Genomic DNA, 15,294 nt, shown 5'->3' with positions numbered 1-15,294 from the left:
ATTTTTAAACGAAGAGTGAATGATTTGATCTGGGGCCTAATTGTCTAACGGAGTTCATTGATCGTAAAGTTCATACGATCGGCTACGATCAACGATCAATCGTAACTTTACATTGGTATTGTGTAAATCAGTTCATTATATGAAGACCGGATGGTGAACGATGAACTGAAATCATTCATGAAGATTGCGTATTGTTTATGCAAAACGATAGTGAAACTATATTTATAATATATCATCAAACTCCATAATAATGCATATATTTTAACAAAGTTTTAATTCTTTTACTTAAAACATTAAAGAAGCATTAAAATTGACGAAAAATATGTACTATTGAAGAAAATAACGTGAGAAAATGGTACATGCAACTCAAGTAACAAAACGCAATTAACGAATTTAACTAAGGGCTATTTGGACTACTTGGGTACCTCCCTGTTGTCTGTGTAGGCTAGTGTCAAATTAACGTGATATCCTTTTAGTCTGTGGTGAAACATAGCATATTAATAACCTGTGGATTAGAAATTTTAATTTATCAAAACAAAACAATATTTTTATTTTTCAGGTTAAAGAGAATATTTAAAAATTGAGCAAAGTTTTACTAATTTTTAGTGGTCTTATGAGCAAAGTTTACTTCGTTTGTGTTATTGTTACTCAAAACTATAAAAGTAAACAAAAAAGAAAACTACCTTTATCTACTTTTGTCGATGTCCATTCCTTAAGAAGTTTCTCATTAAAACAACCCATAACTCAGTGTCCACGCCCATGGCAGAGCTAGGGTGGTTAGCGTAACTACAAGTGGTTAACTACAGTTAGCCAACTAAAGAACAATGCCCGATTAATTAGTGGTCGCGCTACTTATCTACTACATGTCCCTGCTGCCAGTTATAGCAATAATTTCTTTGTTGGGAAGTATTTAGCACATCCTGGCTGCGCAAAAGGAGAGGGTGGGCATTACCTCTGTCTCTTAAAAAAGTCCGCATGTTATTTTTATCCCAGTGTTAATCTCTAAGTCTCTTATGAGTCAGCACTAATATACATAGGTTTACCTAAGTGTGTGATGAGTGACTTCACAAGCAGACTTACTATTAAAGGATTTGAACAGTTCTTTAGGGTGTTTTATTCCTGGATTGCTTCACCAGCCAAAAACAGTGACATAATAACAATGGGTCCACAAATTCAAACCATTCAAAATCCTCTACTGAGAGCAAAATGTTACTCTTATTTTTCTATTCTTTACAAGTTAGGCTGAAAATCCACAACCCTTTCAGTTGCTACATGTCATCGCACCAGAATGCTAAATCGCTTGGCCGTACGTCTCAATTGGTCCAGCCGGGGATCAAACACAGGACCTCCGGAACATTAATTATCATTAACATCTGATAGTGGTATATTATACATTACCACCATAATATTACCAATCCACATTGGAGCAGGTTTTTTTTTATTCTTTACAAGTTAGCCCTTGACCACAATGTCACCTGATGGTAAGTGATGATGTAATCTAAGATGGTAACAGGCTAACTTGTTAGGAGTAGGAAGGCAATCCACACCCCTTTTGGTTTCTACATGGCATTGTACCGGAATGCTAAATCTCTTGGCAGTACGTCTTTGCTGGTAGGGTGGAAACTGGCCGAAGCCTCCTACCAGCCAGACCTAAACCAATTGAGAAAACCTCAATCGGCCCAGCCGGGGATCGAACCCAGGTCACCACTGCTAATGTTTTCCTCTCAAAGATTCTATCTAAGTTTTAGTATGAAATATTAATTTTTTATTTAATTTCAGACTAAATTGATTACTATGAACAGACCATTACGATGAACCACTGATATTGACACAGAGACATGAAGATGAGTGCTTTGACAACAAGACTGACTAGCTGAGCCAGCTTTAAGAATTATGTGGTGTGTGGTGTGTGTGTGTAATCCCAGGAGCTCTCTATGTCAGCCATCCATCTATATTCTTACTCATTTTTGTTAATTATAAAATAAATTTGATTATTTTGTATGTAACTTCATTGTACCTATCCTGTGATTGACTGAAGCTGTTAGGAAGGTTGCATCTGTAATAATTTATTTACGGTAAAAAATAAATATGATTTAACATTTAAGTATGGCCAATATGTTGTAAAGTACAGTGGGCAGGGCTGAACCCATGATTCCTGTGTTGAGTCGACTCCTTTTTGGTGTAGCTAGTTAGGCTTCAGCAGATTTATATTCTAATTTGGTAATACTCTTTTTTTTCTGATTTAAGAAAATATACTATTCATCAAAACAGTGTCTGCAAGTACTGTACAGGCTGACTGTTTGGATGAGAAGTATATATTTGATTATTTTTCAAGCTTTGTGGTTTCAGGGTTTAAAAAATGTCTAACTGAAAGTCTATGTCTACTGTATTTATTATTATTATAATAAATAAACTTGAAAATTTTTTTTTTTATAAACTTTCAACCCCTATTTCACCCTCAGAGGTGTCATTTTCACAATTCTTAGAATACTAGTAGTCTAGATACTGTAATAAAAAGATACAGTTTGTGAGATTGTAGGGGTAAGTACTGAACCAATTTCGAAGATTATTTTACTAATAAAAATCCACATTTGAGTATTATAGGCCATGTACTCCTTCCCACAGGAACAGGAATTATGTGGGTGAAACTGCAGGGGGGCGAACATACACGTATTAAACAGAGATATTCAAAATAATATATTGAATTAAAAAATGTATTTTCTACAACTACACTTTTTTGAATAATTTATTTAATTATTGTAATGGTAAAAAAAAAAAATATTAATAGTAAAATGTTAAACTGAAAGCTTTAGTTTTGGAAAAGACTACAACAAAACAAACTCAGCAAAGTAAGTATTCTTTTATTTTCAAATATCAAAATCCAACCAAATCAAATATCATCAGAATTTCACAATCTATGCAAATATTTTGATAATACACACACATTTATGATTTGAACAGAACAGGGTCATCAGTACAATATCCTATCAGCTAAAAGCCTTTGCCATCTTTTCTTCAGCACACCAATATGTTATTCCACTGTATTGCAGGTGCTATTTGCAATATTGGAGTCTGCAGTTATAGGGCATATTCCAAATCTCCTGTAAAGCAAAATTGTTAATATTGAGCAGTAGTAGTTTGTGTACTAAGATAATATAGCGGACAGTCAAGCTTCGCTTTGACTCATTTCCTATTCCTATCCTATTCTACTCCTACCCATTGGCTTATCTAGTATAATTTCCTATTCAGTAGCTCAGAATCCTAGGATTCCTAGGGTGGGCATGCACCAATGGAAAATGTAAATGTACCTATGAGCGATGAGGAAAGAGTTCGTTTGGCATAATCATACTTTTAATTTTTTTTTTTTTATTCTTTACAAGTTAGCCCTTGACTACAATCACACCTGATGGTAAGTGATGATGCAGTCTAAGATGGAAGCGGGCTAACTTGTTAGGAGGAGGATGAAAATCCACACCATTTCGATGAAATTCGATTCCTTTTTGCTTTAATAGCCAGCAAACTTAAGTAAACTTAACTAAACCACACACATAAGCCCTGGAACACAAATCCAAACACATTGGATACAACAACATGCAAGATGTCGCAGAAATCTACAACATGATAAGGTATTAAATATTGTAGGTAGTGAGTTTATGTCTCTCTAAGGATATGGACTTATCGTCTCTTTGTCTAGTACGTCCAAAGAAGTGTGTGTAAGACATTAGATGCTGGAAGAAAGATGCTGTTTGATCCCCAGTTCTTGGAGGAGTGAGATGTTGTTTCGAAACTGTGTCCAGGATATGCAAGCGTTCTTCTCCAACACCACATTTCTAGAGCGTGTATCTTCTTTTTCTCACTTTCTCTCAGAGTCCAAGTCTCAGCATCCTATATAAATCGATTAATAGCACTGAATTAACTTCATTGTTTTGACTTTATAGGTTCATTGCAAAGAATATATTATTTATTACTCTTTCTAAGAGAGTTCATTGTTTACAAACAAAGCACTAAACACTTCGCCAAGTTTCGTCCTAAAAATGCTATCTGTGGTCGGGGAGACTGAATTGAGAGATTTAGAATGGAAAAAAATATTAATTTTAGATATTTAATAAAATATAAATAATTATTTTGGAATTTTGAACATCCACAATTTGTCCGTTTTACGATCAAAGGTGACTCAAGACCCGTCGTAAGTTTTTGACATAAGCCATGAACTAAAAACTTTACACAATTCGAAGACAATCGCAAATAACTGTCAAAACATATCAAATCATTCACTCTTCGTATAAAAATAACGATCTAATCGTAATGAACTAACTATGCCCAACCGATGGCTTTCCATTGGCTTACACAATCCGAAATAGCCGTTTGACAAGTAAAAACGTACGATTTCAACTGTCAAATTCAATCGTTTGCGTTAGACAATTAGGCCCATGATTTGACAGTTATTTGCGATTGTCTTCGAATTGTGTAAAGTTTTATGTTCATGGCTTATGTCAAAAACTTACGATGGGTCTTGAGTCACCTTTGATCGTAAAACGGACAAATTGTGGATGTCCAAAATTCCAAAATAATTATTTATATTTTATTAAATATCTAAAATTAATATTTTTTTCCATTCTAAATCTCTCAATTCAGTCTCTCCGTCCACAGTTAGCATTTTTAGGACGAAACTTTGCGAAGTGTTTTGTTTGTAAACAATGAACTCTGTTAAAAAGAGTAATAAATAATATATTCTTTGCAATGAACCTATAAAGTCAAAACAATGAAGTTAATTGAGTGCTATTAATCGATTTATATAGGATGCTGAGACTTGGACTCTGAGAGAAAGTGAGAAACAGAATATACACGCTCTAGAAATGTGTTGAAGAAGAATGCTTGCATATCCTGGACACAGTCTCACTCCTCCAAGAACTGGGGATCAAACAGCATCTTTCTTCCAGCATCCAATGTCTTCTTACACACACTTTCTTTAGACGTACCAGAGAAAGAGACGACAAGTCCATAGAGCGACATAAACACACTACCTACGATATTTAATACCATACCATGTTTTAGATTTCTGCGACATCTTGCATGTTGTTGTATCCAATGTGTTGGGATCTGTGTTCCAGGGCTTATGTGTGTGGTTTAGTTAAGTTTGCTGGTTATTAAGCAAAAAGGAATCGAATTTCATTTTTAAAATTATGATTATGGCAAACGAACTCTTTTGTCATCGCTCATAGGTACATTTACATTTTCCATTGGTGCATGCTTACCCTAGGAATCCTAGGATTCTGAGCTACCGAATAGGAATAGGAAATAATAGTAGATAAGCCAATGGGTGGGAGTAGAATAGGATAGGAATAGGGAATGAGTCAAAGCGAAGCTTGTCTGTCTGCTATATTATCTTAGTACACAAACTACACTTACATTGAGACTAAATGTTGATGTGTGTATTTTATAATATGCTCAATATTAACAATTTTGCTTTACAGGATATTTGGAATATGCCCTATAACTGCAGACTCCAATATTGCAAAAAGCACCTGCAATACAGTGGAATAACATATTGGTGTGCTGAAGAAAAGATGGCAAAGGCTTTTAGCTGATAGGACATTTGTACTGATGACCCTGTTATCTGGTCAAATCATGTGTGTGTATTATCAAAATATTTGTATTTGTATATTTGATATTTGAAAATAAAAGAATACTTACTTCGCTGAGTTTGTTTTTTGTAGTCTTTTCCAAAACTAAAGCTTTTTTAACATTTTACTATTAATATTTTTTTTTACCATTACAATAATTAAATAAATTATTCAAAAAAGTGTAGTTGTAAAAAATACATTTATAATACCCCCTGCAGTTTCACCCACATAATTCCTGTTCCCGTGGGAAGGAATACATGGCCTATAATACTCAAATGTGGATTTTTATTGGTAAAATAATCTTCAACATTGGTTCAGTAGTTCCAGTGTTTAACCCTACAATCTCACAAACTGTATCTTTTTATTACAGTATCTTGACTACTAGTATTCTAAGAATTATGAAAATGAGGGTGAAATAGGGGTTGGAAGTTTATAAAAAAAAGATTTTTTTAAGTTTATTTATTATAATAATAATAAATACAGTAAACATAGACTTTCAGTTAGACATTTTTTAAACCCTGAAACCACAAAGCTTAAAAATAATCAAATATATACTTCTCATCCAAACAGTAGGCCTGTACAGTACTTGCAGACACTGTTTTGATGATTAGTATATTTTCTTAAATCAGAAAAACGAGTTTTATCAAATTAGAATATAAATCTGCTAAAGCCTAACTAGCTACTCCATAAAGGGGCCAGACAAGACACTGAGGGATCATGGATTCAGCCCTGCCCACTGTACTTGACAACATATTGGCCATACTTAAATGTTAAAGCATGTTTATTTATCCCTTTCAGGCCCAAAATTTTTTTTGTAAGATTGTTATGATTGATTAAGAAAGATGGGTTGAGAGGTCTTTAAGGCGTATGTAAAAATTAATAAAAAAATTCTGTAACACCCCTAGGACCTGCAACTACCCCTGCACGATAGTGACGTTTGGGCTTTAAGATGCCTAGTGCACGATCGTGTAGGTGGTCGGTTTTAGGGTTTAAAAATATTCGATAGTAAATAAAACAACAGTAAAAATGAAAAAAAGACAATGTTTTTATTAAAATTATATTAATGGTTTTTAATTTTTTTTGTGATAAGCTGCAAAACAGTTTTGTTTCCTCGTGAGGCACAGGTAAACGTCGCCCTTTTCACACTTAATTTTAGATCGGCTTCGACATCTTTCCAATCTACACGCACGAGGATTATCAATTTCCTCAAAGGCTGGGAGATGGTCATAGCCATCATATCTTTTAGCTGTAGAGGGTTGATTAGACCTCTTATACTTTGGCGTGTTTGGTACTAAATTTTCAACCTCATTTTGGTCATCATCACTACTTGCAGACCTCCTTTGCCGAACAGGCGAATTTGTAAGTCCGTCTGCTACTTGCATTCTAAATTCCATTAAATCCATAATTTTATTGCTTTGGATTTGAGTTGCTGCACATTCAATCTTATACAGACGCCACGCATTGCAAACAGCTAGATCAATAAAATGGAGTATTACCTTCAATGTCCATTTTCTTGTTTTTATAAACGTGCGATAATACTCCATAGATTGGTCGAGTATATCCACACCCCCCATGTGCCTGTTGTAATTGGCAATGGTTTTTGGTGCAGAGACGTCAATATACCCTGTGCAACTTTTATCCCAGCGTTTCAAAAAAACGGTATCGTCTGCAGAAGTGCAATTTGATGCGACTAGCACAGACTTGTTGTCCATCCATTTCACAACTACGATGTCGTCACATACGAATTGTTGAGATTCACCACGCTTCATCCGGCGATCAGGTTTAAAGTCAATGTTTTTGCGTTCTGGTATTCGATTCATCATTAACGTTGCTGTACCGTGCAGTCCGATCGAATTTAATTTTTCAAGTAATGGTATTGAAGAGAAGTATCGATCAAAGTAAATACAGCTGCCTCTAGGAATAGATTTCGAGAGATGCAAGATCACCGCTGCTCCAACCCCTAAAGATCTGTCGCCGAACGGAGTATCAGAACCTCTGTATACTTCAAAATCGATCATAAGACCATCATGAGTTGTGGCCACAAAAATTTTAAGACCTTGAGGTCGAGGCTTGCTTTTAATAACCTGTCGAAGCCCGCGAGGGCAAACACCGCTGAAAGGAAGCATTTGTTCGTCTATAGAGTAAAAACCTGGCTGCCTTTCTAATCGATCACAAGCTCGTTTGACCCGGTCTAGTATCGGTTGGATTTTCCATAGGGTACTATTACTACCTGGCTCAGCTGTGTCACTGTCCACAACATGGAAAGCTGAACGCAATGTCTTGAATCTTTCTCTGGCCATGATTTTTGCCACTATGTCCAGTCGCATGCCATCTCGCCAATACATGTACAGTCGTGGATACGAGATAACACCCATGATTAAGTGAATGCCAACAAGCTTTTTCAATTCTATGGCATTCGTATTTAAGATACAGCCAGTGCGACGCATGTAGTAGTTGTTGGTACACATAGCTGAATGTTCAAAAAACTCGTCGTCAAAATAGTCGTTAAAATATTCCATGGGACTTCGAATAGCTGCTGGGCGAGCCCGAGGAAGATAGTTATGTTCTTTTTGATTGAAAGATACCTGTTTCCAAATCCTTCTTCTGACTCCCGGACGTCTACAGGCTACATTTCCAGTCCTATGAACAACCGGGGGCGGTATTGGGGTACACGACGAACGAATTTCAACAGCAGGGTTCTGGTTCGATGAGTTTCTAAAAAGCATGTCATCATCATCACCTAGTCCTTCTACCTCCGAATCGTTGCCATCTCCAAGCAGTTGTAATACCAAATCGCTAGTTAGCTCGACCCCTGCCAAAAATAAAATATTATTTGTAAATAAATTGAAAAAATATCAGTCTTTTACTAAAACCGTCTAAACTGGTAATGAACCCGAACGTCACGATAGTGATAATAGTTTTAATGTAATATTTTTGATTGAAAAATCTCACGTAAATATGTTATGAACTTAGAAACAAGTAGACTAAGATTTCTATAATGAAATAACAACAACAATATACTAGTTTTATAGAAATTTGCCAAAAAAATGGTTACTTACGATTACCGCCGCCATCGTCAAAAAACGCTGCCATCTTTGTCACCTCACTGATGCCAACTAACAAGCAAAACGCGCGAAATATATTTTTTACTAGGATGTCTAAGTCGTGCATGATCGTGCGATGCCGGTCTCGCTCTACAAAGATGCTTCGGAACGGCGCGGGAATTTAAAAAAATAATGTGCACGATCGTTTTAAACGGGCTTGAAAGGGTTATAAATATGTTTTACCGTAAATAAATTATTACAGATGCTATCTTTCTAACAGCTAGCAGGATAGGTACAATGAAGTTACATACTAAATAATCAAATTTATTTTATAATTAACAAAAATGAGTAAGAATATAGATGGATGGCTGACATAGAGAGCTCCTGGAATTAGACACACACACACCACATAATTCTTAAGCTGGCTCAGCTAGTCAGTCTTGTTGTCAAAGCACTCATCTTCATGTCTCTGAGTCAATATCAGTGGTTCATCATAATGGTCTGTTCATAATAATCAATTTAGTCTGAAATTAAAAAAAAAATTAATATTTCATACTAAAAGTTAGATAGAATCTTTGAGAGGAAAACATTAGCAGTGGTGTCCTGGGTTTGATCCCTGGCTGGGCCGATTGAGGTTTTCTTAATTGGTCTAGGTCTGGCTGGTGGGAGGCTTCGGCCAGTTACCACCTTACTGGCAAAGACCTACCACTAAGCGATTTAGCATTCCGGTACGACGCCATGTAGAAACCAAAAGGGGTGTGGATTGTCTTACTACTCCTAACAAGTTAGCCCGTTACCATCTTAGATTACATCATCACTTACCATCAGGTGAGATTGTAGTCAAGGGCTAACTTGTAAAGAATAAAAAAAAAACCTGCTCCAATGTGGATTGGTAGTTATGGTGTTAATATACCACTATCAGATGTTAATGATAATTAATGTTCCGAAGGTCTTGTGTTTGATCCCCGGCTGGACCAATTGAGACATACGGCCAAGCGATTTAGCATTCCGGTGTGATGACGTGTAGCAACTGAAAGGGTTGTGGATTTTCAGTTTAACTTGTAAAGAATAAAAAATAAAATAAAACGGTAACATTTTGCTCTCAGTAGAGGATTTTGAATGGTATATCTAAATACCTAGATAAACTAACTCTGCAAACCCATTGTAATTATGACACTGTTGTTGGCTGGTGAAGGAATAAAACACCCTAAAGAGCTATAGAACTGTTCAAATCCTTTAATAATAAGTCTGTTTGTGAAGTCACTCATCACACACTTAGGTAAACCTATGTATATTAGTGCCGATTCATACGAGACTTAGAGATTAACACTGGGATAAAAATAACATGCGGACTTTTCTAAGAGACAGAGGAAATGCCCACCCTCTCCTTTTGCGCAGCCCGGATGTGCTAAATACTTCCCAACAAAGAAATTACTGCTATAACTAGTGCAGGGACATTTAGTAGACAGCAGCGCGATCACTTATTAATCGGGCATTGTTGATTGTTCTTCAGTTGGCTAACTGTAAGTTAACCACTTGTAGTTACGCTAACCACCTTAGCCCTGCCTTGCCTGAGTTAAGGGTTGTTTTAATGAGAAACTTCTTAAGAAATGGACATCGACAAAATTATATAGAGGTAGTTTTCTTTTCTGTTTACTTTTATATTTTTGATTAACAATAACACAAACGAAGTAAACTTTGCTCCTAAGATCAATATAATTTAGTAAAACTTTGCTCAATTTCTAAATTCTCTTTAAAACCTGAAAAATAAAAATTTTGTTTTGTTTTGATAAATTAAAAAATAAAATTTCTAATCCACAGGTTATTAATATGCTATGTTTCACCACAGACTAATAAGATACCCCGTTATTTTGACACTAGCCTACACAGACAACAGGGAGATTACCAAATAGTCCAAATAGCCCTTGGTTAAATTCGTTAATTGCGTTTTGTTACTTGAGTTGCATGTACCATTTTCTCACGCTATTTTCTTCAATAGTAGATATTTTTCGTGAAATTTAATGCTTCTTTAATGTTTTAAACAAAAGACATAAAACTTTGTTAAAATATATGCATTATTATGGAGTTTGACTTAAATTTGATAATATTATTAACGATAGTTTCACTATCGTTTTGCATAAACAATACGCAATCTTCATGAATGATTTCAGTTCATCGTTCACCATCCGGTCTTCATATAATGAACTAAATTAGACAATACCAATGTAAAGTTACGATTGATCGTTGATCGTAGCCGATCGTATGAACTTTACGATCAATGAACTCCGTTAGACAATTAGGGGCCTAATTGTCTAACGGAGTTCATTGATCGTAAAGTTCATACGATCGGCTACGATCAACGATCAATCGTAACTTTACATTGGTATTGTCTAATTTAGTTCATTATATGAAGACCGGATGGTGAACGATGAACTGAAATCATTCATGAAGATTGCGTATTGTTTATGCAAAACGATAGTGAAACTATCGTTAATAATATTATCAAATTTAAGTCGAACTCCATAATAATGCATATATTTTAACAAAGTTTTATGTCTTTTGTTTAAAACATTAAAGAAGCATTAAATTTCACTAAAAATATCTACTATTGAAGAAAATAGCGTGAGAAAATGGTACATGCAACTCAAGTAACAAAACGCAATTAACGAATTTAACCAAGGGCTATTTGGACTATTTGGTTGTCTGTGTAGGCTAGTGTCAAAATAACGGGGTATCCTATTAGTCTGTGGTGAAACATAGCATATTAATAACCTGTGGATTGGAAATTTTAATTTAACAAAACAAAACAAAAATTTTATTTTTCAGGTTTTAAAGAGAATTTAGAAATTGAGCAAAATTTTACTAAATTATAGTGATCTTAGGAGCAAAGTTCACTTCGTTTGTGTTATTGTTAATCAAAAATATAAAAGTAAACAAAAAAGAAAACTACCTCTATCTAATTTTGTCGATGTCCATTTCTTAAGAAGTTTCTCATTAAAACAACCCTTAACTCAGGCAAGGCAGGGCTAAGGTGGTTAGCGTAACTACAAGTGGTTAACTTACAGTTAGCCAACTGAAGAACAATCAACAATGCCCGATTAATAAGTGATCGCGCTGCTTGTCTACTACATGTCCCTGCACTAGTTATAGCAGTAATTTCTTTGTTGGGAAGTATTTAGCACATCCGGGCTGCGCAAAAGGAGAGGGTGGGCATTTCCTCTGTCTTTTAGAAAAGTCCGCATGTTATTTTTATCCCAGTGTTAATCTCTAAGTCTCGTATGAATCGGCATTAATATACATAGGTTTACCTAAGTGTGTGATGAGTGACTTCACAAACAGACTTATTATTAAAGGATTTGAACAGTTCTCTAGCTCTTTAGGGTGTTTTATTCCTTCACCAGCCAACAACAGTGTCATAATTACAATGGGTTCGCAGAGTTAGTTTATCTAGGCATTTAGATATACCATTCAAAATCCTCTACTGAGAGCAAAATGTTACTGTTTTATTTTATTTTTTATTCTTTACAAGTTAAACTGAAAATCCACAACCCTTTCAGTTGCTACACGTCATCACACCGGAATGCTAAATCGCTTCGCTGTATGTCTCAATTGGTCCAGCCGGGGATCAAACACAGGACCTTCGGAACAATAATTATCATTAACATCTGATAGTGGTATATTAACACCATAACTACCAATCCACATTGGAGCAGGTTTTTTTTTTATTCTTTACAAGTTAACCCTTGACTACAATCTCACCTGATGGTAAGTGATGATGTAATCTAAGATGGTAACGGGCTAACTTGTTAGGAGTAGTAAGACAATCCACACCCCTTTTGGTTTCTACATGGCATCGTACCAGAATGCTAAATCGCTTAGTGGTAGGTCTTTGCCAGTAAGGTGGTAATTGGCCGAAGCCTTCCACCAGCCAGACCTAGACCAATTGAGAAAACCTCAATCGGCCCAGCCAGGGATCAAACCCAGGACCAGGACCACTGCTAATGTTTTCCTCTCAAAGATTCTATCTAACTTTTAGTATGAAATATTAACTGTTTTTTTTAATTTCAGACTAAATTGATTATTATGAACAGACCATTATGATGAACCACTGATATTGACTCAGAGACATGAAGATGAGTGCTTTGACAACAAGACTGACTAGCTGAGCCAGCTTAAGAATTATGTGGTGTGTGTGTGTGTCTAATTCCAGGAGCTCTATGTCAGCCATCCATCTATATTCTTACTCATTTTTGTTAATTATAAAATAAATTTGATTATTTAGTGTGTAACTTCATTGTACCTATCCTGCTAGCTGTTAGAAAGATAGCATCTGTAATAATTTATTTACGGTAAAACATATTTAAAAATAAACATGCTTTAACATTTAAGTATGGCCAATATGTTGTCAAGTACAGTGGGCAGGGCTGAATCCATGATTGATGACTGATCCATGATGATGACTTGTTTTTCTGATTTAAGAAAATATACTAATCATCAAAACAGTGTCTGCAAGTACTGTACAGGCCGACTGTTTGGATGAGAAGTATATATTTGATTTATTTTTAAGCTGTGTGGGTTTAAAAAATGTCTAACTGAAAATCTATGCTTACTGTATTTATTACCGTTATCTATACTTATAATAAATCTGTAGAGAGGTCAATTCTGTACATGAAATATATTTCCAAAATAACTATCAGGGGGTGATAAGTGATCGATACTGATGCCAAAAATGCAATCAGTAAAATTTTTGTCTGTCTGTCTGTCTGTCTGTCTGTATGTTCTTTATAGAAACAAAAAGTACTGGACGGATTTTAACGAAACTTGGTACAATTATTCAACATACTCCTGGGCAGGTTATAGTATACTTTTCATTAGGCTACGATCAATAGGAGTAGAGCAGTGAAGAGAAATGTTGAGAAAACGGGAGATGTTACTCAATTTTTTAAGCTTCCGTCGCGTGTACAGCCTTAATGGTTAAAGCTACATAGAAATCATGTATGACGGAAATGTTCTCCTTAAAATTATCTATAAAAACACAACAGCATATATATGTCTATCTTTTTTGGTTGACTCACAATAACACGTGTAACTCCCGATAGCTTAGCAGTTCCGAGCTTTCTAATTATATTTGTCTACTCTTATGTTTATAACACTCATCACTTATCCCTAATAAGAAAGTTAACATTATTACCTATTCAATAAAAAAAAGAATCATAAAAATCGGTAAAGCCACCAAAGTTATACATGAAATACGCTAAGCCATTGCGCGTGAATACTAATTCATGCTTTAAGGACTTTAAGGATTATTTTTGTGTAACAGTTGCCGCGCTCGACGCGACTCGCGGTGGGAGGAATAAATAAAGAAGTACAGCCTTAATGAGTAGGGTAGGGGTAGTGTAGGGTAGGGGTAGGGCAGAGGTAGGGTAGGGTAGGGGTAGGGTTGGGATAGGACAGGGTAGGGGTAGGGTTGGGATAGGACAGGGTAGGGGTAGGGTAGATGTAGGGTAGGGTAGGATAGGGGTAGTTGAAAGTTTACAACGACTTTCACGCGGGCGAAGTCGCGGGCGTCCGCTAGTAATAAATAAACTTAAAAAAATCTTTTTTTTATAAACTTCCAACCCCTATTTCACCCTCAGAGGTGTCATTTTCATAATTCTTAGAATACTAGTAGTCAAGATACTGTAATAAAAGATACAGTTTGTGACATTGTAGGGGTAAACACTGGACCTACTGAACCAATGTTGAAGATTATTTTACCAATAAAAATCCACATTTGAGTATTATAGGCCATGTATTCCTTCCCACGGGAACAGGAATTATGTGGGTGAAACTGCAGGGGGGTGAACATACACAGGTATTATAAATGTATTTTTTACAACTACACTTTTTTGAATAATTTATTTAATTATTGTAATTGTAAAAAAAATAATAGTAAAATGTTAAACTGAAAGCTTTAGTTTTGGAAAAGACTACAAAAAACAAACTCAGCGAAGTATAGTATTCTTTTATTTTCAACTATCAAATATCATCAGCATTTCACAATCTATGCAAATATTTCGATAATACACACACATTTATGATTTGACCAGATAACAGGGTCATCAGTACAATGTCCTATCAGCTAAAAGCCTTTGCCATCTTTTCTTCAGCACACCAATATGTTATTCCACTGTATTGCAGGTGCTTTTTGCAATATTGGAGTTCGCAGTTATAGGGCATATTCCAAATATCCTGTAAAGCAAAATTGTTAATATTGAGCATATTATAAGATACACACATCAACATTTAGTCTCAATGTAAGTGTAGTTTGTGTACTAAGATAATATAGCAGACAGACAAGCTTCGCTTTGACTCATTCCCTATCCCTATCCTATTCTACTCCCACCCATTGGCTTATCTACTATTATTTCCTATTCCTATTCGGTAGCTCAGAATCCTAGGATTCCTAGGGTGGGCATGCACCAATGGAAAATGTAAATGTACCTATGAGCGATGACGAAAGAGTTTGTTCGCCATAGTCATAATTTTAAAAATGAAATTCGATTCCTATTTGCTTAATAACCAGCAAACTTAACTAAACCACACACATAAGCCCTGGAACACAGATCCCAACACATTGGATACAA

General features: G+C 35.4%; 1 protein-coding gene and 4 long non-coding RNA genes across 7 annotated transcripts; 3 read left to right on the top strand and 2 right to left on the bottom strand.

The window, feature by feature from the left end:
• The first annotated feature begins 490 nt into the window (after positions 1 to 490).
• Positions 491 to 2,424, top strand: LOC112046038 (uncharacterized). The gene is made up of 2 exons (XR_002886841.2): positions 491 to 941; positions 1,780 to 2,424. It is a non-coding gene; the product is annotated as an uncharacterized LOC112046038 (long non-coding RNA).
• A 417-nt stretch (positions 2,425 to 2,841) lies between these two features.
• LOC128198157 (uncharacterized) lies at positions 2,842 to 4,268 on the bottom strand. Its single transcript, XR_008250895.1, has 2 exons — positions 3,858 to 4,268; positions 2,842 to 3,101 (listed from the first exon to the last, which is right to left on the bottom strand). It is a non-coding gene; the product is annotated as an uncharacterized LOC128198157 (long non-coding RNA).
• Positions 4,269 to 4,468: 200 nt separating this feature from the next.
• On the top strand, positions 4,469 to 5,699 carry LOC128198156 (uncharacterized). The gene is made up of 2 exons (XR_008250894.1): positions 4,469 to 4,827; positions 5,475 to 5,699. It is a non-coding gene; the product is annotated as an uncharacterized LOC128198156 (long non-coding RNA).
• A 952-nt stretch (positions 5,700 to 6,651) lies between these two features.
• On the bottom strand, positions 6,652 to 12,596 carry LOC112055932 (piggyBac transposable element-derived protein 3-like). Of its 3 annotated transcripts, none has more exons than XM_052882021.1 (3): positions 12,410 to 12,596; positions 8,684 to 9,468; positions 6,652 to 8,436 (listed from the first exon to the last, which is right to left on the bottom strand). In XM_052882021.1, exons 2-3 carry the CDS (start codon positions 8,793 to 8,795, stop codon positions 6,695 to 6,697), a joined length of 1,854 nt encoding a protein of 617 aa, XP_052737981.1. In that variant the 5' UTR covers positions 8,796 to 9,468; positions 12,410 to 12,596; the 3' UTR covers positions 6,652 to 6,694. The 3 variants fall into 3 exon arrangements, with proteins under 3 accessions (XP_052737981.1, XP_052737983.1, XP_052737982.1); XM_052882023.1 differs by lacking the exon at positions 12,410 to 12,596 and adding an exon at positions 10,326 to 10,963 and having other exon boundaries at positions 8,684 to 9,192; XM_052882022.1 differs by lacking the exon at positions 12,410 to 12,596 and adding an exon at positions 10,050 to 10,319 and having other exon boundaries at positions 8,684 to 9,192.
• On the top strand, positions 11,425 to 13,897 carry LOC128198155 (uncharacterized). Its single transcript, XR_008250893.1, has 2 exons — positions 11,425 to 11,874; positions 12,737 to 13,897. It is a non-coding gene; the product is annotated as an uncharacterized LOC128198155 (long non-coding RNA).
• The last annotated feature ends 1,397 nt before the right edge of the window (positions 13,898 to 15,294 follow it).

This window comes from Bicyclus anynana, chromosome 6 (assembly GCF_947172395.1).
Source record: "Bicyclus anynana chromosome 6, ilBicAnyn1.1, whole genome shotgun sequence".
Taxonomy (NCBI): Eukaryota; Metazoa; Arthropoda; class Insecta; order Lepidoptera; family Nymphalidae; genus Bicyclus; species Bicyclus anynana.
The sequence above is the reverse complement of the archived record's forward strand: the minus strand, read 5'-3'. Positions and strand labels throughout refer to the sequence as shown.